At 45.2% G+C, this 23,175-nt stretch overlaps 1 protein-coding gene across 5 annotated transcripts in view; it reads left to right on the top strand.

Annotated features, from left to right (window-relative positions):
* Positions 1-1,454: 1,454 nt before the first annotated feature.
* NTN1 (netrin 1) overlaps positions 1,455-23,175 on the top strand; it is a 195,132-nt gene continuing 173,411 nt past the window's right edge. The window contains exons 1-2 of one of the 5 annotated variants that reach the window (XM_053568064.1): positions 1,455-1,551; positions 2,263-3,344. In XM_053568064.1, coding sequence (XP_053424039.1) covers positions 2,327-3,344 — 1,018 coding nt within the window. In that variant the 5' untranslated portion in view covers positions 1,455-1,551; positions 2,263-2,326. Of the gene's footprint in view, positions 1,831-2,262; positions 3,345-23,175 lie in introns of all 5 variants that reach the window. The other 4 variants (XM_053568063.1, XM_053568066.1, XM_053568065.1 and 1 more) reach the window with 4 other exon arrangements.

Raw genomic sequence — 23,175 nt, 5'->3', positions numbered from 1 at the left:
ATGAAATGGATTTATATCCTTGGGCTGTGGTGAACTCCCATCCCTGGAAGAGCTGGCTTGGGTGGCTGTCTCTCAAAGGAGGCTGGAGAAGGCCTTCATCCAAGGAGACTGAGCTGGGCCAGACAAGCCCTGAGGCCCCTTCTTAAGAGTCTCAGGGTTTACGAAAGTGCTAATAAGACAAAATGAGGCACTTAATGGAGCTAATGCAGCAAAGCATCTGCTGGGCCAGAACCAGGACCTGGGGCTTTTCATCTAAATCTATTATTAGACCACACATCTAAAAGTAACAAACAAACCAACAGAAATTTGGTTTCATACTCTCAGCTCAGTATATTCTTTTCCCAAAGCTCTTTGGCTAAAGTTTCGAGATGTCTAAAGAATGCTGTCACCGTCCTTAGTGTTTTTGTTAAGGTGACAGAGAATGAGGTAGGGAGAAGGTGGCCCCAAGGATCAGTAGGGTTGTCCACTCCGCAAATGCGATGGAGGGGGCGGAGCCCAAGTTTCTAGTCCCACATTTAAATTTATTAGCAGGGAGATATTAGGGAAGTTTCTAATTCGCCTCCTCAGACCTCAGTTTTCTCATCTGCAAAATGGAGTTAATACTTTCTCAGCAAAGCCATTGTGGAGGTCTCATGAGATAGTATAAGGTATTGTATTCTTAAAAACGTGGGCTAGGAAGTAACAATAACCTGTTTCAGGGGATCTGTGAAGGGCACGCAGGGCCTCAGCCCCATGAGGCCTGTCTTCCAGGGGCAGTGGCCAGTTACCTGGTGCTGGCCGGCTGCTTAACTTCTTCAGCCTCCTGCCTACCCGAGCGAGAAAGACGTGTTCCCAACAGATAGGCCCACGCACAGTAACAACCGTGGGGGTGCGGGCGAGCAACCCCTCCTTACCAGCCCATAGGGCCTTAGAGCAGGAGTGAGGAGCAGGCGGGGGTCACATCCTTCTCCTCTTCCTCACGCCCCGGACTCCATGCCCACAGGGTGCGCGGTGCCACCAGAGTCATCAGGCTGGGTTTGAGGAAGGCCCGGACCTCCGCGCAGCAAAAACACAGACGTGTGTGGCTGGGACCAGGAGGGAGAAAAATCGTCCCCTCCCCCAGCCCGCGCGCTACCCGGGGCGCGGAGCTCTCCGGGCAGCGCGGGGCCCGGGCGAGGCTGACAGTCCCCGGCCGGCCCCTCCTCCCCTGACGGGGTGCGCGCCCGGCCCAGCCCCCTCTCCGGGGTTTCCCCGGGCGTTCCTCTCGCTTCCTCTTTGTCTCTGCTGCTGCTTCTCGGGCTCCCCGGTTCCCACCCGCTCGCGTTCTCCCTCTCTCGCGTCCCGGGCCGGTTCCCTTTAACTTTCTTCTTTCCCGGGGTTAAAACTTTGCTCGCGAGCTGCCTGCAGCTCGCCGACTTTATTGGCCCGAGCCCCGCCCGGCGGCCCCGCCCCCCGCCCCCGCGGTCCCCTCCGCCCCCCACTCCCAGCGCGAGTGGCGGCGGCGGCGGCAGCGGCGGCAGAGGAGCCTTCGGGGGCGTGCGTGAGTGTGTGAGAGCGCGCCAGCGAGCGTGAGTGCGTGTGTGCGCCCCGGGCACGGGTAGGGCAGCACTCCGACCGCAGCAGGAGCCGCGGGAGCCGAGCGGCCGCGTAGTCACTGGGGCGAGAGAGGCGGAGGCGGCCGGGCCGGGGCCGGGGCTGGGGCAGCAGCGGCCGCTCCGGGCATGGAGCTGGCAAGCCCGCGCTGAGGCAGGACGCGCCTGCTAGCAGCGAGCGAGAGGCTCTCCGCCGTCCGGCGTGCGGGCTCCCGGCAGGGCCAGGCAAACTTTTCTTTCTCTTTTGCCCTCTCCAGAGGTAAAGTCCCGAGCTCGGACTTTACGGCAGGGAAGAGATTGGGAACAGCTGAGAGGGACCCTAGGCTGCGGGAGAAAGGGGCGCGAGCCATGCAGGGTTGGGGGCCCCCGAGCTCTCCAGCACCCAAAACTTGGCGAGGTGGCTGCGGACGGGCAGGGGCATGGCCCCCGGGCGGCGTGGAGGCGGCGGTGAAGCCGAGTGTTCTCCCGCCGCCCCGGCGCGCCGCCCGGCGGGGAGGAAGGGGTGCGAGCGGTGCGGGCTTGGAGGCCCTCGATTCGCTTGCCTGCGGGACTTTGGGGGAGCGAGGCGGGCAATCAGCTGCCGGTTTGGTGCGGAGGTAGCCGGGCGTTCGCCCGCGTCCCAGCTTGCCACCCCGCCGAGGGCTGGAGAGTGCGGGCGGGCTAGCTGAGCGCAGCTCCCTTCTCTCCACAGGCGCCTTCTGCGGCAGGCGGACCGACTCCTCGGCGCAGCGGGGCTGGGGCAAGCTGGACGCAGCATGATGCGCGCAGTGTGGGAGGCACTGGCGGCGCTGGCGGCAGTGGCGTGCCTGGTGGGCGCGGTGCGCGGCGGGCCGGGGCTGAGCATGTTTGCAGGCCAGGCGGCGCAGCCCGACCCTTGCTCGGACGAGAACGGCCATCCGCGCCGCTGCATCCCGGACTTTGTCAATGCAGCCTTCGGCAAGGACGTGCGCGTGTCCAGCACCTGCGGCCGGCCGCCGGCGCGCTACTGCGTGGTGAGCGAGCGCGGCGAAGAGCGGCTGCGCTCGTGCCATCTCTGTAACGCGTCCGACCCCAAGAAGGCGCACCCGCCCGCCTTCCTCACCGACCTCAACAACCCGCACAACCTGACGTGCTGGCAGTCGGAGAACTACCTGCAATTCCCACATAATGTCACACTTACGCTGTCGCTGGGCAAGAAGTTCGAGGTGACCTACGTGAGCCTGCAGTTCTGCTCGCCGCGGCCAGAGTCCATGGCCATCTACAAGTCCATGGACTACGGGCGCACGTGGGTGCCCTTCCAGTTCTACTCCACGCAGTGCCGCAAGATGTACAACAGGCCACACCGCGCGCCCATCACCAAGCAGAACGAGCAGGAGGCCGTGTGCACCGACTCTCACACCGACATGCGCCCGCTCTCGGGCGGTCTCATCGCCTTCAGCACTCTGGACGGGCGGCCCTCGGCGCACGACTTCGACAACTCGCCGGTGCTACAGGACTGGGTCACGGCCACTGACATCCGTGTGGCCTTTAGCCGCCTGCATACGTTCGGCGATGAGAACGAGGACGACTCGGAGCTGGCGCGAGACTCGTACTTCTACGCGGTGTCCGACCTGCAGGTGGGCGGCCGCTGCAAGTGCAACGGCCACGCGGCCCGCTGCGTGCGCGACCGCGACGACAGCCTGGTGTGCGACTGCAGGCACAACACGGCCGGCCCGGAATGCGACCGCTGCAAACCCTTCCACTACGACCGGCCCTGGCAACGCGCCACGGCCCGCGAGGCCAACGAGTGCGTGGGTGAGTGGGGTGCGGAGGCGAAGCCGGCGGCAGACCGGGACGCGGGCGGCGACAGCAGCATCCGAGGATCGCCTGCTGCTGGGATGTGGTGGGAACAGTGGGAGGCGCGTTCCGGGATGCCCAGGACCGGGGAGGTCTGAGAGCGGGTCCACTAGCTTGCGTGGCGCTCGCTGTGAATGCACAGGTTTGCACCCAGCGCTCTCTGCAGAGCCAAGAAGCCGCGGGAGAATATGCTGTTGGGAGGGGATTTTGCAGAAGATTCGTGGACAGGGTTTCCCTAACCCCGATGCAAACGCATTCATTTTCTTCCCTTCAGTTTGACTGGACCCTGGGATTCACCTCCGCCCCACCCCCCTTCCTAAGGCTGCAGCTGGGCGCGCAGTTGGGGACCCCAGCTCAGTTCCCGGGAAGTTCCAGCTTCACAACCCCAATCCCTTGGGAGATGGCAAAGAACTATTTGCAGTTTGGGGCTAGTTTGGTACGCGACGAATGTTGCTTCTGCGTTCTCCATTTGTCTTTTTATGGTTTGAAAAAAAGTTTTGTTTTTTTTCTCTTTTGAACAGCGTGTTTGTGTTAGCAAAAGAGTGATGTGATTTCAATTAATTACTATCTACAGATTACAAAGGAGAGTTCAGTAATTATTTTAAACTAATTCAATCCTGATCTAAAAAAAGCATACCAGGTTTTTTTGTTAGCTTCAGGGTTTGGTGAAATTAAACAGTTTTGAATTAACTAAGGGCCCAGCTTCTTCTCGCTTTTTAATGGGGTTTCAATCCCTGAAAGAGAAATCTGACAAAACCGTGCACTGGTGACTATGGCTGGGTCAGAAATGAGTCTTAAAAAAAGGGATACGTTCTACTTCTGAACTGCAGGATTTTGCTGCTGCAGAAACTCTCAGACATCAGTTTCTCTTCCCAGGGAGGTGGGGGTAGTAACGCAATACCTTACTTTGTCATAATGAGACGTAAATTTCCGAGTCCTACATTTACACTGTATTTTAATGAAAATTATTTAGTCCCTAAATGTTCCATTTGGTGTGCATCTTTTGTGAGCATGTAGAGTTTTCCTTCCCCTCCCCCCAACCCCAAACAGCCAGTGTGAGTCTCTTCAATTGCTTCACCCTCTGAGGCACATTGCAAAGTTTTCTGGTCCCCACAAACACACATTTTTAGGTCTGGTTCTGATTAATTGTGTCATGTTGTTGTCGAATAGTTTGTGCCTCATGACTGTGGATGCAGACTTTTGAGCAAGCGAATGGAAAACATGTCTTGGAGGGCTGGGTAGGCAAAGAGGCCCAGTCAGGCGTCCTGATCTGCAGACGCCTGTGCCTCCATTTTTACACTCATGTCCCGCTTTTGCAGACCTAATTGTTCATCCCCCTTGTGTAAGGAACAGAACTGGTTTCAAGTCTGAAGGTACTTTTCAAGATTTCAGAGAGAGAGAGAAAGAGAGGGAGAGTCGTTATAGTCCAATTTAGTGGTCTTTGAGAATAAAATTCCTTTGATCTGCTCAATTCCCTCAGAAATGTTGGTTTTTCCCATCTCTTCTCTTCCCCCCTCCTTCCTCTTTTCTTTTCTTCCTTTTGTGCGTAAAAACCCTTTATTGACATTTAAAGGACTTCCCAGGGTTTTGCTATCAGTTTTAGTTTGTATGTGCATATGAAAGATGACTTTGTATTGTCAATAGCAGGGTCTAATTGGACAATCGCAAGTGAATACATTGAGGCTAATAAACCTGATGTTGTGATAAAATTTTGCTAGCCTGAAGATTCGTCTTAGTGTTGCTGTTATTAAGATTCATCACCCATCGCCAGGTCTTCCTGTCACTTTGGATGTGGAGATTCAACTTGCATTTGTTATAACAATTGTCATGCACTTGAAATAATTGCTGTGGTTTAGGATTTTGTCTTTTGACCAAAGCGCTAACTATGCACACAAATTGGATTGACCTTTTTTTTCTTTTTTGGCCAAATTGAGCAATCAACATATTAACTAATGTAATTAGTAAGCGTTTTGTTCAAAAAGTTTAATTAGGCCTAATAAGTACATAATCTACATGACAAATGATCGGCTAACAATATTTTTCTGGTTTTTAGTGAAGTTATTTTAATTCCCAGTAGTTAAAGTATCTTTAAATCTTGCAATTTATTCAGTCATCTCATAAAAGCAAAGCCAATTCAACTATGTTAAAGTTATTTATAGTTTCCTTTTTGAAAAGATGTTCTGATATCTTGTAGATACAGTGGGAACATCAGATTGAAGTTCCCATAAAGTCTTAATTGAAGTCTTAGTGATTTTTCCATCATTCTGTAAAAGAGAAAGCCAGCAAGGACAATTTAGGAGTGATTTACAAGTAAAGGTCGAGCTTTTTATGAAAAGGCCCTGAAGTGGAGATATGTGAATGAATTAGTATTTGACAGGTGTTCCTAGATACTAAAGGGCACTGTGCTAGAAAAAAGCATTAATAAATCCTTCAGATGCTAACTTTGTACTATCAGAGGTGCAGATTTTTTCCCCAAGGAAATCCCCCCTTGTGAATTTCACACTATTGACATACAAAGGCTACCTCAAGTATTTGCAACTAAGTCAAAGTAAAGAAGTATATATATATATATATATACACATATATATATATATTTTTTTTTTGTTTGTTTGTTTGAGACAGAGCCTCAAGCTATCGCCCTGGGTAGAATGCTATGGCATCACAGCTCACAGCAACCTCCAACTCCTGGGCTCAAGCGAGTCTCCTGTCTCTGCCTCCCAAGTAGCTGGGACCATAGGCACCCGCCACAATGCCCGGCTATTTTTTGGTTGCAGCCGTCATTGTTGTTTGGTGGGCCTGGGCTGGATTCGAACCCGCCAGCTCAGGTGTACATGGCTGGCACCTTATTAGCTGCTTGAGCCACAGGCGCCAAGCCAGAAGTATATTATTTTTTTTATTCAAAACATCAGTCTTGAGAAAAATGAGGTGATGACTGTGTCATTCTGGCTTTTATAAAATAATGAGACATGATTATAATAAAGTGGCATCCTTCCCTAGGTTAATTCCTGCCCCCCCTGAAAATCCTAAAATTAAAAATATGTTGATTTTACCATTTGAATAGTCTTTCTGCATAGGGGCCAGGGTACTTACGGATTTCTAAGAAATGTAACTATCCTATGTGCTCTATCTATATACACCTTTCTTTTTGGTGGTGTTTCAAGGTCACATTTTTCTCTACAGAATAAATATGAACGTTAGTAAAGCCCAATTTTATTTTAAATGCAATTTTGGATTTCTTTGTGTGGGGAGGGACACCTCAAAACAATGTGAAAGACAAGACTACGTATAATGTTACAGCCTCAACAGCTCTCAGTGGAATAACTAAATACTTTCTTCCGCCCATATGTATCAGCAGTGTTCACATGCTTTTATAACTATGCGCATTTACATTTATCTTGTAAAGAAGCACCCAAACATGGTAGGGGTGTATGTACATTCAAGGGAAAATGCATGAACAGTTTTAAACCACCTGGGTTGCTAGGTCCTTCCCCCCTTCCTTATTTTTAAAAGAGCATCTGAAGACCATATTGTGTTTCATAAATTATTGACATCAGTTTTAATCAGTGTCCTCCTGACGTCGGAGCTGTGTTAGTATTTAGTGCCTGAGGAAGCATGCTGTTTAATCTTACTGTGGGGATGTCAGCACAGCCCCTGCATGGCTTGTGACAGGTCTGGCTTATGAAAACTCGTTTTGCGGCTCACACTATGGCTTTGCATGGCCCTGCTGTAACCCAAAACCCACACCAAAGAAGTCTCTGCAAGATGAGCACTGTGCTGGGCTGGCCTTGACTATGGTTATAGGTACCTGCAGCATAATGCTAATAATTGTTTAAACATGGCTTTGTAGGGGTGGGGGGGTACTCAAACTTGGGTGCTTGGGTCCACCCTCTTCCTGGCAAGAGAGGGAGGTTATATTGGGGGGGTGTTACCATGAGGAATCCAGGGCCCCACTAAAGGCCTTTGCAGAATTGGAAGGCCAAAATTATTTGCTTTACTCCAGAGCCCGGCACATAACTACAGATGAGTGAATGTTTTTAATAGTCATAGTAATCATTATAATTACTGTCATTATGATTTAACCCTTGAGGCCTTATTCTTTGCCAAGCACTCCCGTTAACTTAGTCATTTAATCATTGTGACTATGCTAGTAGTAGGCACTATTAATTGTCCTTACTTTAGAGATGAAGTAATAGTGGCCTAGAGACATTAAATGGTTTACTCGAAGCCGCATAGCTAGTAGGTGGTGAAGGTGGGACTTGCGCCTTGTTTTATTGCATCCACTGAGCTGCCTCTCCATGGAATGAATGGATGGATGGATAGAAGAATGGATGAATGAATCCATTCTTCCATGGATGGGAGAAAAACTGGAACAACTTGTTACTTCTTGCTAGAACTGGAGGTGGTTCTTTCATTGTGTTGCATTAGATTAATTAGATGCATACATACTTACATGTGAAGTTGTATGAGAGATTTTCCTTTATCTTAGCCGTCAGGCCTGGTGGAAGGTAGGAGTTATGACTATGAGTGAAGGAGGTTTAAATACTTCCCTGTGGGTTCTCAGCATCTACAAGTGTTGCTAATGTCCAAGTCTTTCTATATTCCAGGGCCTGTAATTTTTCTTAAATATGGTAAGGCAGAGTTGCTAATAAAAACTCCTCTTTCTTTTATTTTATTATTATTATTATTATTTTTTTTTTTATTAGTATTATTTTTTAAGATAGGATCTCCCTCTGTCCCCTTGGCTGGAGTGCAGCGACATCATCATAGCTAACAGCAGCCTCAAATTCTTGAGCTCAAATCTCCCTGCCTCAGTCTCCCAAGTATCTGGGACTGTAGGTGCACACCACCATGCCTAGCTAATTTTTCTATTTCTGGTAGAGATGGGCTTTCACTCTTGCTCAGGTTGGTCTCAAACTCTCTATCTCAAGCAATCTGCCCACCTTGGCCTCGCAAAGTGCTAGGATTACAGGTGTGAGCTACTGCACCTGGCTTTCAAAACCCCTCTTTGAGAAGGTCTTCTCTTTTTACCCTTGTGCTCTTCATCCTTTTGCTTCATTGAAACATACTGAAAAAAATCTAGGCAGTGGCTAAAAGTATTGTTGACTGAGGAGTTTGATGGGGAGTGGTATGTCCTGGTGGCTGGTGGGGTGCTGCTTGGTGCTCTAAAGGAGTCAGCAGCACAAAGCTGTCATTTCTCTCTACTGGCCCTGGCAGCTGGAGTGATGATGGTCTCTGCTGGGGTCCTCATTTGCACCGGTTGGGCAGGAATCTTGAAGCAGGGAGGCTGCTCCATGTTCCACCCCGAGAAGGGAATCAGGTTTTTCAGGGTAAACCTGGAGTGGGCTGTGCATTTCTAGGCTCTGCCAAGCTCTTTTTTAGCCCTGCCCAGAATTCTCTCCGACCTCCTCCTCCTGTAGAAAAATGAGATCCTCGGAAAAGTATTTGAGACTTTATGTCCAGAGTAAATATTGGAAAGGCAGTGGGTTGAAATTCAGATGTTCCCTGGAAGGAATCCCCTCATTTTCTGCTCACAGCTGGTATCGATATTTCCTTCTTGAGATGAGTTGTGCTTTTCATTAAGTAAATTTTTTGTCTTGGGATTAAACCAACATTGTATTCGTAATAGACTTTTATGTTTACACTTCAAAAGTCCACTGGGTTGTTACTTGCGTTATCTTGATGGCTTCTTACAGCGTCTGCTATGCACACTGGCTTCACCAAAATAAATGGCTCTCTAGGGAACTGGATTATAAAACAGCCTTATCTGTGGATGCACAAGTACGGATATTTTGTGAGCCAGTATTTTTTTCTTTCTTTCAGAAGTGATAATCATACCTTGGGTTTCTGCAGTGCCTTTCATTATAAAGAGACAGGAGGTCTTGGAAGGCTTTTGAAATGCTCAGGACTCAAGCCTAATACTTGCAGAGTGGCCCACAGGATTTTGCCTGTCGTCTGGAAGCCCTTGCGGTCTCTGCAGCCTCAGAAGGCATGGCATTGGTATGGGTGGCCGGGAAACAGCAGAGTTTAGAATGACAGTCCAAGGTGGCTGTCAGGTTGCAAACTGAAGACAGACCCTACTGAGTGCCAGGCATTGTACTGGGTGTTTTATATGTGCTTTGTTTCAATTAATCAGATTGCCACGAGGAACGGAAGCTTTTCAAAAACAGATGTTTCTGCCACCAAAGGGCAGTTTTTACATAAACAGGACTAGGTATGGACAAGTCTGCAGGGCACATCTTGGCTTATTCAGCTACACTGTTGCATATAGAGAGCAGGGGGTATCAGCAGCATTTGTTTTGAAGGCTGATCACATAAAAGCCGCGTCCTATTATAACCTACTCCCAGGGCACAAGGGATGGTTGTTCTAAATAGTGCTGGAAGTAAGTGAGCTGCCTGGGCAGTCTTCTAGACATTGGCCTCAATGCTGTCTGCTTCATGAGGTTTGACTTGTGTAGCACGACACAGTGAGTTTGGTATTGCATTCCTGTATTCTTACTCCATAAATGTATCTCTATTGTAAACTCAGAAGTAAACTTTATTTTACCTTTAACAAGTTAAGTAATTTAATGTGAATTTCTCCCCATGTCAAAAGGCAGAGACTTATCCCAATTGTTGGTCATTGTCTAGAGATTTTGCACCCTGTTCATTCCCAGCTCCTGGGAGGCCTTGGCTAGATGTATGTTCAGCCCTGACTGCGGTATTTTCTGCCAGTTATACCCTCCTAAGAAAAGAAGGGACTGTGCTCCCGTGATTGATGAGATGAAGAAAGTCTCTTCTCAGAGCATTTTTCTACCAGTACACCAAGTCCCCACGCCTCCTTCACCATCGATATTTGTATCAGAGGAAGCTGCCAGCACTCAGCAAAGGATGATACCCTCTAAGGGGGCAGGTGTACCTGTGGCTCAGGGGTGCCAACAAGGAATGGGAACATGTTCTCTGCCTTTGCCTGTAATTGGCTTTCAGCAGCAGCCATCCCTGAGGCTTCTACTGTTTGAATTAGCGTACCAGCTGCAATTAGGTGGAAATGAATTTGTTCTGCAGTGCACTTGTGTGCGGAAAGAACAAGTAAATCGATGGTTCTGTATGTGTAGGAGACTTCCAGGATATTTAAAGAGGCTAAAGTAAATTGGTTGGATGAGAATTTTGAAAGGCAGAAAGTAGCACTCCAGTTCACTTCCCAAGACAGCTCATGCCTGGTTGGAAACAGGTGACTAGTCTGTGTGAGGTCTCAGCTTCTTGCGCACATGGTCATGTTTCAGTTCTGGGCCCATCCATGCCCAGATGGGTAGTGCTGTTGCTAGATTTTCTAGATTTTCCCTGGGGTCCTTTTCTGCCTGCAGATAAAAGAGATTATTAGTTGTCATGTCTAGAGACCATCCACGTAAAAGTAAGACAATCCATAGGACCACAGGGACCTTTAAAGGGTTTGGCTTTAAATAACTGAGTCCTAAATAAGGAAATAAGATAGATCTCTTTTCATTTCCCGAGGGCCTATATGTTGTGTTACATTCCATATTTGAAGTCCCAAAGAGATGGCCACTTCTTGTCTGCTTAATTGCCACGGTCAGGACTTGGGATTTCATCTCTTGCTGCTTGGAGTGATTGTGATGAGAACCTAGCAAGTGCCCTTTTGCTCCTCCATCCTGAAACCAGGGCAGACTGAGCCCAGCAGTGATCTTACAGTATTAGAATCCTTCTCAGTGTAATTCCCCAGGCAGAATTAGCCCATAAGATGAAAACTATTTGTCATTTTTGGTCCTAGAAGACCTTCCTCTTCCCCACCACCCACCTGTAGACAGGGAAATACCTTTTAAGTGGACATTTGTGGAGCATTCCCTGTGCAGGTGGCTCTTTTGGGTCTGGGCATGTAAAGAAATGTGAAGTAGATGCCTTCTCTGCTGAAAGAAGAGGCTTTGTGCATACAGAGGCCAATACTTGTGCACTTGTACTAAGCCATGTATATAGGTGAGCACCCGGAGCAAGGAGCTTTGCTGAGCGTCCAGGGCACAGGGGAGGTGTTGATGGTCTCAAGAGGAAGCAGGCTTCAGACTTGGCTCTGGTGGCTTGGAAGGATTGGGTATTAGTCCTCATCACATTTTCCTGCCATATTTGTTCAGTTGTAGTGTTTTTTAATTTTAATTAATGTATTTATTTATTTATTTATTTTTTAGAGAGACAGTCTCACTTTATCACCCTCGGTAGAGTGCTATGGCATCACAGCTCACAGCAACCTCCAACTCCTGGGTTTAGGTGATTCTCTTGCCTCAGCCTCCCAAGTAGCTATTTTTTTGTTGCAGTTTGGCCGGGACTGGGTTCCAACCCACCACCCTCCGTATATGGGGCCGGCGCCCTACTCACTGAGCCACAGGCGCCAGAGTCTCACTGTCGCCCTGGGTAGAATGCTGTGGCACCACAGCAACCTGGAACTCTTGGGCTCTGCCTCCCCAGTAGCTGGGACTACAGGTGTCCACCACAGTGCCTGGCTAGTTTTCCTAATTTTTAGTAGAGAAGGGGTCTTACTCTTGCTCAGGCTGGTCTTGAACTCCTGAGCTCCAGCAATCCACCCACTTTGACCTCGCAGAGTGCTAGGATTACAGACATGAGCCATCATGCCTGGCCCTGTTGTAGTATTTTTGTTTTCTTCCATGCCAAGAATTTGAGAGACCATGCTTCCCTGAAAAGAGTGGTCTTCCCAGGAATGTCAGCTCTGAAGTTCTTGGGAAGGTCCTCCAGAAATCCAGATCAAATTTTAACATTGCCCCTCACTTAAAGAAATTATTCCCCCACCTGATGCCTGAGGCTTCCTGGGACTTCTCCCATGCAAAGGTTGTTCACTCTTTTAAAAATCATGTCTGTGTGGTCTTGAGGGACAAGGACTCTTCATAAGCCATTGCCCTTAGTGCTCTGCTTACATTTTGGGCTGGTGGAGAAAGTGCAGAACAATAACAGTTCCAATCCCAGCATGAAAAAGGAAACACATTGTGTTTACAGATACAGAATTTGGCATCTGAAACATGAAAGTACCTTTGGGTTGGACAGCCCCAGGGCAGAGCTGTTGGACACCAGCCCCTCTGCCCTCAGCCTTGTGGCTAACTTATTTTCCTCTCCTTGAAGCCAGACCTCAGAGGTGGGCAGGTCGATCTCAGCCAACTCTTTATTCCCAGACCCAGCCCTGTCTCACTTCGTGGGTCAGACCTGGAGAGAATACACTGTGAGAAAGTAGTTGGCCTTCTGAGCTGCCATGAGGAAGGAAATTGCTTCTTACTCCAATCCACAGAAATCAATCCTTCTTAAACCACGTTTTTGGACAGATTGGTCATTTCTGATACCCAGAAATGCTAGGGAAGAATGGGACTGAGGATCCGGCTGTATTTCTTACCCAAGTTTATTATTTAAACCAGAGCTGCTTGTTGGTTTGTTTTTTTAAAATCAAAAATGTCTGCAGAAGAAATGATCCACATGTAAGGGAAAAGTAAGTTCTGATTTTCCTGATCCATAGAAAGTATTTAGCTCTAAATCAAAATCAGAGAGCACACTCTCCTATTTAGTGATGGTACAAAACACCAAGATGAGCATACTGGGGGTTATAATGCGAGAACCCATCTTTGCCTTCCAACTGCCTGGGTTTAAATCCTAGTTCCACCAGGAGTGTGAACTTGGATAAGTTACTTAAATTCTCTATACCTTTGATGCCTCATATACTGGAGACCCAGCTCAAGACCACTTTGATATATTGGGTACACTGGGGACTATGAAGAGCCTTTGTATTCTGCTTTGATGGGGGGCTCAGAGCAGGAATCCAGGAAGGAGACTCAGAGGTGGGGGGTTCTGATCCCAGAATTTGGGCTTTCATCAGCACACATTTCTTTCTTTTCCTTTTTTTTTGAGATGGCATCTCACTCTGTTGCCCTGTTGAGTGTCATAGCATCACAGCTCACAGCAGCCTCAAACTCTTTGGCTCAAGTGATCCTCTTGCCTCAGCTTCCCAAGTAGCTGAGACTACAGGTGCCTACCGCAATGCCCGACTGTTTTTAGAGATGGGGTCTCGCTGTTGCTTAGGCTGGTCTGGAACTTATGAACTCAGGCAGTCCACCTCCCTCAGCCTCCCAGAGCGCTAGGATTACAGCTGTATGCTGCCACACCCAGCCCATTATTTTTGAGCTTTATATAAATAGAATTGTATTCTGACTTCTTTCCCTTGATGTTACCTTTGTGGTCTTCATCCACGTGCAGTAATTGGTTTATTAGGTCTCACTGCTGCCCAGTGTTCTGTGATATAAATATATTTCTCCATTCCATTGATGACAGACATTGGGCTGCTTCCAGGTTTTGGCTGCTAAAAGTGGCACTGCTGGGATGATACTTATCCATGCCTTCTGATACATCAGAATGCACTTCTGTTGAGTGTGCCTCAAGAAGTGGAATTTCTTGGCCCTAGGGTGTACGTATTTGTTCAGCTTTCATAGACAGTGGTTAAACATTGAGTGGAAAGTGGTTGTACAATTTTAAATCTGCTTACCATTTTATAGGTAGAGAAGCTGAGGTCCACCGGGGCTAGGTAACTTGCCTGAGGTCACGTGGCTAATGGGTGGTGAAGCTGGCATTAGAAACTGGACATTGTGGCTCTGGAGTCCTTCTTTTTTCCTACTGTGTCAGTTCCTTTCATCTTTAGTCTGTATACTCTCCTGTCAAGGAATATTATGAATACTGGGAAGCACAGGTGACTTTGCACAAATCTCTTTACTTCTCTGGGCCTCTGTTCTCTGTGTAATATGAAGGTTTGGATGGTTGGATTATAAAGACCATCTTTGGGTCTGATATTTTGTTTCCCAGTGGAAGGCATTGCCTTCCTGGGGGACTTTTCCAGTCTTCACTTCTGACCCCACCCCATTCCCTGCTTAGCCAGAAGCAACTATAACTTCAATGATATATTTCCTGACACTCCCTTCTGCTGGGACTCTCTGGACAGACGGCACAGGCTGTATTTTGGGGACCTCACTTGGGCCTGCCCCCTCTAACTCTACTGGCAATTTCCCCAACTCAGTACTACTCCCCAATCCTTCTACTTGGATCTGGGGGTGGCGACTTGAGATCTATCCCTTCTTTGTCCTTCAGAGTGTTGGCCAGTCAGTTTTCTGTCTCAGATCATGTGCATTCAGCTGGATGAAGTTTTATGAAGTGAACTCACCTGTGTATCTAGGTTTACCATCAAGAAATACAGTATTTCCAGAAGGCCCCCATATGCCCTTCCAATGACCAGCCCCTCATCATTTAAACTTTTAACACGATAGATTTAGTTCTGTCCATTTTTGAGCTTTATAGAAATGAAATCATACTGTTACCTTCTCTTTAATATTTGGTTTCTTTTGCTCAGCCTTAGTTCCTGGTAAATAGTCTTAAACATAACTTACCCTGAAGTCCCTGTTAGTTTGATGGATGATCTCAACTTCTTGGGGGTATGGATCCTCTTGCCTGTTTTGTCTGCTGACCTTTGCTCATGGTGAATGATTTCCTTATGTGTTTTATATATTCTGACTGTGAGCTTATCTTTATTTGGGATTTTGTGGAAATCCCACTGGTCTTAATTATGGAAATGCCCATATTAAGTGATTCTGTATTTATTCCACCAGATATCCTAGAGGTATCATTGGACTAAAACCAAATTTTCCATTAATTAATCATCTTGGAAATTCTTATATCAAAGGAGGAGTATGCATTTGGCCTCCAAACCTTCCTGGCCTGGGTTTTCATTTTCTCCCTTTACTCAAGAGTTTCGAGTAGAGACAAACATTTGCTGTCATCTTAGACTGATGGACAAAGTTTTGTTTTTTGTTTTTTTTTTGAGACAAAGTCTTTTTTTTTTTTTTATTGTTGGGGATTCATTGAGGGTACAATAAGCCAGGTTACACTGATTGCAATTGTTAGGCAAAGTCCCTCTTGAGACAAAGTCTTAAGCCGTTGCCCTGGTTAGTGTGTGGCATCACACCTCACAGCAGCCTCAAACTCTTGGGCTTAAGTGATTCTCTTGTCTCAGCCTCCCAAGTAGCTGGGACTACAGGTGCCTGCCACAACATCCGGCTATATATTTTGTTGCAGTTGTCATTGTTTTTTAGCTGGCCTGGGCTGGGTGTATATGGCCGGCGCCCTAATCACTGAACTATGTATGGGTACCACCTGGACAAAGGGTTTTAGTCCCCTTGACTCGGGGCATCTGGAAGGTCCAGATTTTTGCCACTTAGATTACTGCTACGATTTCCAAACTGGTCTCCCTGCCTGTGCCTTTGTCCTCCATCTTCCATCCTCCTGGTCTGTTCTTCATATAACAGAGGTAACTGCCTGTGTGTCCTCTCCCTGTTCATTCATAGGAACACTGAGAGCCCTTACCACAGCTGCAGGGCCCTACGTGTTCTGGCCCCTGCTTACTCTGTCCTTATCTCCTAGGGCTCCCCTCTCTCTCTCTCTCTCTTCCAGCCCCAGTGCCCCCATGTCCCTTTGCTTTAACATGCCATACCTTATAGCCCTGTAGCAGTGGTTTCCTCTGGGCATTAGATGTGCCCAGATACCAAATGGGATGATTATCCTGGTTTCTTCAAGTCTTTGGTCCAACATCAGTTCAGTGAGGCTTGCCCTGACGATTCTGTTTAGTACTGCAATCAGTCAGGTCCCTCATCCATCTCTCTCTGACACACATGTATACACAGTCTCACACTCCTGAGTTTGCCCTTATCATGCCCTATTTACTCCTTTTTCCCGTGACACTTCACATCACCTCCAACACACTATTTAATTTACTTACTGATTGTGTTCATTAACTGTCTTCCTCTCCTCCCACGTGTTCCTTTTTATTGCTTGTTTGAGTGTAAATTTATGTAAGACCAGGAATCCACCTCCGTTTTGGTCACAGGGGCCTGGCAAGGAATAGGTGCTCATTAAAGATTTGGGAAAAGAGGCTGGGTGCAGTGGCTCACACCTGTAATCCTAGCCTCTGGGAGGCCAAAGCAGGTGGATTGCTCGAGGTCAGGAGTTCGAGACCAGCCTGAGTAACAACAAGACCCCTGTCTCTAAACAACTAGCCAGGTGTTGTGGCAGGTGCCTGTAGTCCCAGCTACTCGGGAGGCTGAGGCAAGAGGATCACTTGAGCCCAAGAGTTTGAGGTTGCTGTGAGCTATGATGCCATGGCACTCTACTCAGGGTGATAGAGTGAGACTCTGTCTCAAAAAAAAAAAAAAAATTGCTAAGAAAAAGGACACAGGGGCCTCTCTTATAACCTCCTGTCTGTGTTGGTGCTAAAACCTGAGCACAAGGCCTGAAGGCTGATTTTCAGGTCTAACAACCAGACTTCCTCTCCTCATTTCTCTGTCTCCCTCCTGACTCACACACGCTGGGATCACTTGGTCTCTGTCTTTCTCTTAATACCTTCTTCTTTCCTCTAGCACCTGGGGATTTTCTCTTATTTCTTGTGAAATCTGCCATGCATTAAATATTTTTTAAAAATTACATTTCATCTAGTATTTCTAGATGCTTTCAGTGGTAGGGGTTCCACATTACCTCAGTCCACCTTGTTGCCAGAACTCAGAGTCATATATTTTAATCTTGCATCCATCTGGAATTAATTGTGACATATGGTGGGTGTGAGGTAAGGATATCTATTTTTTCATCAAATATTTAGCCAGTTATTCAATGACAAGTATTGAAAACATAATTCTTTGTCACTGATTTGAGATGCCATATTTATTAAATGCTTAAGTATTATGTAAACTGAGCTCTGCTCTCTGGATTTTTCATTTTGTTTCACAAATCTCTTTTCCTACCACTTCCTATCTGTTTGGATAGGAGAGTTTAATATCTGGGGAAAGGGTCTGTATTCATTCATGTATTTCTTGTTCATTCAGTTATTCTCCTTGCTCTTCTTGCTCCTTTATTTGTTTGTTTTTGTATTTATTTATTGACTTTAGATAAGAGTGTTAGAATCACAGGTGTGAGCCATCACCCCCAGCACATACAGATATTGTTTACTATACTCAATGGAGTGACCTCCATTCCTGATTTACTGGGAGGTTTGCTCTTTTTTTTTTAAACTAAAGAATATGTGGAATGTTAATCCTTCGTATTGTAATCAAAATGATCATGCTGTTTTTCTGCTTTGACTATTACTTATAACGAATTGCATTAACTGATTCCTGAGATATAATATTCACATACCACACAATTCACCCATGGAAAGTATAGAAGTCAGTGGTTTTTAGTATGTTCACAGAATGGTTTGACCATCCCTAAAATTAATTCTGTAGCATTTTTGTCATTCCCCCAAAACAGCTCCATATTCACCAGCAGTCACTTTCCATCTCCCACCCCCACTTATACTCACACCCCAGCCCTAGGCAACCAATCTACTTTTGGTCTCTAACTAAGATAGATTTGCCTGTTCTGGACATTTCATATACATAGAACCACTCAATATGGGGCCTTCTGCAACTGAGTTCTTCAATTAGCATAATGTTCTCATGGCTTATCCGTGTTGGAGCATGTACCAGTACTTCATTCATTTTTCTGGCTGAACAGAAAAATATTCCATGTGTGAACATACCAAATCCTATTTATCAGTTGCTGGACATTTGAATTATTTCCACATTTTGGCTATTGTGAATAACACAACCTCAAAGATCAATGTTCAGATTTTTGTGTGGCCATGTGTTTTCTTCCTCTTGAGTATATTTGGGGACCTAGGAGTGGAATTACTGTGTCATGTAGTAACTCTTATGTTTGACATTTTGAGTAACTGCCAGACTTTTATTCCAAGCAGCTGCACTATTTTACATCCCTACCAGCAAGGTATGAGGATTCTAGTTTCTCCATACTAATTTCTTAACACTTTCTCCCTGCCATTTTTTTTGTTTTTTTGAGACAGAGTCTCACTTTGTCACCTTCAGTAGAGTGCTGTGATATCATAGCTCACAGCAACCTCAAACTCTTGGGTTCAAGTGATTCTCTTGCCTCAGCCCCCCTAGTAGCTAGGACTATAGGTGCCTGCCACAACGCCTAGCTATTTTTTTGTTTGTTTGTTTGTTTAGCAGGCCCAGGCCAGATTTGAACCCATCAGCCCCAGAGTATGTGGCCGGTACCCTAAACACTGAGCTATGGGCATCCAGCTGGCCATTTTTATTATAGCCATTCTAGTAGGTGTGAAGTGGTACCTTATTGTGGTTTTGTGATTTCCTAAATTTGAAATATACCAGAATTCTTGGAACATTCTACTTGGTGATGTATTATTCTTTGTTGATACTTTGTTTTGCATTTTTATGTCTATGTTCAAAAGTGAGATTTGAGCTGGGTATGGTGGTATGCCCCTGTGGTTCCAGGTACTTAGGAGGCTGAGGTGGGAAAATTGCTTGAGCCCTAGAGTTCAAGGTTGCAGTGTGCTAGGATTGCACCTGTGAATAATCATTGCCCTGAAGCCTAGGACTTTGTCTCTAAAAAAACATAAACCAAAAGAAAATAGAAACCACAGTGAGATTTGCCTGAATTTTTCTGTTTTTATATTGCCTTTTGTATCAAGGCTGTTCTCAACCTTATAAAATGAAGTGGGAAGTTTCCATTCTTTTTAGTGCTCTGGAATAGTTTAAGTAGCATGAGAAATTGCTGGTCCTTGAAGGTTTGCTAGAATTAGCCCATCTGGGCCATGTGCCATTTTTGGAAGTAGTTATTTGATAACTGTTTCAATTTCTTTCATGCCTATGTGTTTATTCAGGAATTTTTCAACTGTTTTTTTGAGTAAAATCTGGTAATTTATAATCATTTACCCAGATTTTCATTTTTTTATGCATGGAGTTAAATATTATAATCACTAAAAATGTTTTTTAAAATTTCCATATGTGGCCGTATCACCTTCCTGTTTTCTAATAGTGAACATTTATTCTCACTCTGTCTTTGCCTACATTTGTTTTTTTTTTTTTTGGACATTTGCGAATGTGATAATAACAGCACATTATTTTTTGAACACTCAATGTATGCTAGGCCTTGTGCTAAGTACTTTGGATGCACTAATTTTAAAAATCTTTATAAATCTGTGACTTGAGTACTGCTATTTCCATTTTACAGATGGTTGAATAGCCAAGAAATTTGGCTTGCCTGAAGTCATACAGCTACAGTGCCCTGAGCTAGGATTAAATAAGATCTGTCAGTTCCCAAAACTGGTGTTCTTATCTACTGTCCTAGGCTGCGGCTTATTTTTAAATGCTTTTTATTCTCTAATTATCTAATTTTTTATCTTAATTTCTTATTTAGGCTTTTTTGTGGTCTTCCTAAATTTTTGAGTTGAATGCCAGTTTGACTAATGTTATTTTCTTGTTCTCATTTATGAGCAAAACCATTCAGGGCAATGACTTTTCCTTGCTAGAGTAGCTTTGACCACTTCCCTTTAAGTTTTGGTTTATACTGCTCTCATTGTCAGTGTTTTTACAATGATCGTGTCGTTGTAGTTTTGATTTTCTTTTTGTTACTGGAGTTATTTATGAATCTGATTTCATTTCCAGAGGGTTAGATCCTTAATATTTTTAAAGCTAATGTTCAGCTTGGCTCCAGTAGCTCAGTGGCTAGGGCGCTGGCCACATGCATGGGGGCTGGTGGGTTGGAACCTGGGCCTGCCAAACAACAGTGACAACTACAACAACAAGAAAAATAGCTGGGTGTTGTGGCAGACGCCTGTAGTCCCAGCTACTTGGGAGGCTGAGGCAAGAGAATTGTTTAAGCCCAAGAGTTGGAGGTTGCTGTGAGCTGTGATGGCATGGTACTCTACTGAGGGTGACATAGTGAGACTCTGGTCTCAAAAAAATAATAATAAAGTAAAAGCAGATGTCCAATTTTATTTTATTGCATGTATAGTTCTTTTTGTTTGTTTGATTTGGTTTTTTATTTTTTATTTTATTTTATTTTATTTTTTGTAGAGACAGAGTCTTACTTTATGGCCCTCGGTAGAGTGCCGTGGCCTCACACAGCTCACAGCAACCTCCAACTCCTGGGCTTAGGCGATTCTCTTGCCTCAGCCTCCCGAGTAGCTGGGACTACAGGCGCCCGCCACAACGCCCGGCTATTTTTTGGTTGCAGTTTGGCCAGGGCCAGGTTTGAACCCACCACCCTCGGTATATGGGGCCGGCGCCCTACCGATTGAGCCACAGGTGCCGCCCGGTTTTTTATTTTTTAGAACAATCTTGTATAATACTACCTTGGTCAGTGTTCCATGGGAACTGAAGAAGAACTTTATTTTTAGGATATAAAGTTTAATATATTTGTTAAATCACAATTATTAAATCATAGTGGTTGTATTCTTTAGACTCTATATCCTTGTTTTTCTTTTTCTTTTGGACAAAATCACCACATTAGTGGAAGACTTTAGCATATAACTCTCACTCTTTGACAAATTAAGTGATAAAGTCATCTAAAAAAATTTAAAGAATTTTTAATTAAAAAATTAAGAGATTGCTAAAGCATATTAGATAAATGAACACGAAATAAAAGCAGGAGTCACAAAATCATATCTGAAAAGTAGAATTCAGAGCAGAATTTATTATGCACAAAGCTGATTGTTGTATACTGAGACTAGAAAAACCACACTGTGTCATGAACTTGAAGGGATTGTGACCTGGGCCTGGACTCCTTGGTGCAAAGAGGCAGACTGGCTGATGTTCCCTTGGTCCCTTCAGTGCTCATGTTCTAGGAGGGTGGCTTTGGGGTTCTCTACTAAGTGGTGCCAGGAGGGATAGAATTAACTGGGAATAGGATTAGCAGCAAAGTAAAGGACAGGATGATTCCTAGCCTGAAGCTGGAGCAGTTTGAGCCGACAGCTGGGGCTGAGTTTATTACTTTGGCTCATTCATGAGCATCTGCCTCATTGCCTTTTGGCCTGGCAAAGGGGATTTGCTGAAATAGAAATTAGTCTGCAAGGACAAGATGGCGAGGCCACAAGGACTCACTGACACGGGGTGCCACCTCCCGTGATGAAATATGACCCCACATGGTTTGGTTTGGCTCTGGAATATGCCAGCATCACCCCCTAGGAGCTCTGAGCTCTCCGGAAGAGCATTTCCACAGGCGGCATCCTATGGGAATGGGCAGGCTACCCAGCCTCACGCCTGCCTCTGTTTCTCCTTATCTTCCTGCCAAGGAGTGATTAGTTCATGGAAGAAAGACAGGATGCTAAAAAGAGGAGAGTGTGTCACAGAGTACCAGAATCATGAGAATGGCTGAAAATTAATGAGCTAAGTATCTAATTTAAGGAAGTCGAAAAAATTAACATAATAAGTCAGAAAAAGGGGGGAAGGGGAGAAGGAGAGAGAAAAGTAAGAACAGAAGTCAGTGAACTAGAAAGTAGATATTCAACACAGAGGATCAACCAAAGACAAAAGTTGATTGTTTGGAAATACTAATAAACAAATGTCTGAAAAGATTGGGAAAGAAAAAAAGAGGAAACCTGAATAAACAACATTAGGAATGAAAAAGAGACATAAATAGAGGGCTGGCAGGGACTAGAAAATAAATAGGTAATAATATATGAACAACTTGATGCTAATAAATTTTAGAAGTGTGATTTCCATATTATCTTTATCAAACCCTTGGAGAATTTTTTATAAAATGGTCCATAGACCATCTGCATCAAAATCTTACGTGGAAACAAACAAAAAACCAGATAAATTTGACTTCAGAATTTAAAACTTGTGCTTCAAAGGACCCTGTGAAGAAAATGAAAAGATAATCTAAGGTTTAGGGTGGTGGTGCCTGTGGCTCAAAGGAGTAGGGCACCGGCCCCATATGCTGGCGGTGGCGGGTTCAAACCTAGCCCCGGCCAAAAACTGCAAAAAAAAAAAAAAGTTTAGAAATTACCAATTTCAGTAATAGCTGAACCTGTTCAAAATGTTAATAAAGGTTTTGTTGCATGGTAGCAAAAAAAAAAAAAAGATACAGAATGGCATAAAATATTTGTAAATCATATCTGATGAAAGTGTGGAACATGTAAAAAACATGTATAATTAAATCTTAGAACTCAACATCAAAAAGAGAACTCAGGGTGGTGCCTGTGGCTCAAGGAGTAGGGCGCCAGCCCCATATACTGGAGGTGGTGGGTTCAAACCCAGCCCCGGCCAAAAAACTAAAAAACTGCAAAAAAAAAAAAAAAAAAGAGAACTCAATTTAAGAACAAAGGACTTGAATAGATATTTATACAAGAAAGATTCACAAACAGCCAATAATAAGCACACAAAAAATGCTCAAAACCACTAGGAAATATAAATATAAATCAAATATAAATATAAATAATAAATATAAATCAAAACCACAGTGAGATACCACTTCACACTCACTAGGATGGCTGTAATCAAAAAGACAGATAATAACAAGAGTCATTGAGGATGTGGAGAAATTGGAACCCTCGTGCCCTGCTGGTGCGAATGTAAAATGGTGCAGCCACTTCAGAAAATAATTCCTCAAAAGGTTAAACATAGAGCTTCATATGACCCAGTAATTCATTCCTAGGTGTACAGGTCCTCGGAGATATTGAAGGTTTGGTTTGAGACCACTGGAATCAGTGAATATTGCAATAAAAGGAGTCACATGAATGTTTTGGTTTCCCAGTGCATATAAAAGTTACCTTTACAGTATCCCGTGGGTTGTTAAGTATGCAGTAGCATTATATCTAAAAAGTGTATACGTTGTAATTAAAAAATAGTTTATAGCTAAAAAATGCTAACAGTCACCTGAGCCTTCAGTGAGTTGTAATCTTTTTCCTGGTGGAGGGTTT

This window comes from Nycticebus coucang, chromosome 18, assembly GCF_027406575.1.
Source record: "Nycticebus coucang isolate mNycCou1 chromosome 18, mNycCou1.pri, whole genome shotgun sequence".
Lineage (NCBI taxonomy): Eukaryota > Metazoa > Chordata > Mammalia > Primates > Lorisidae > Nycticebus > Nycticebus coucang.
This window is presented reverse-complemented; position numbering and strand designations above follow the sequence as displayed.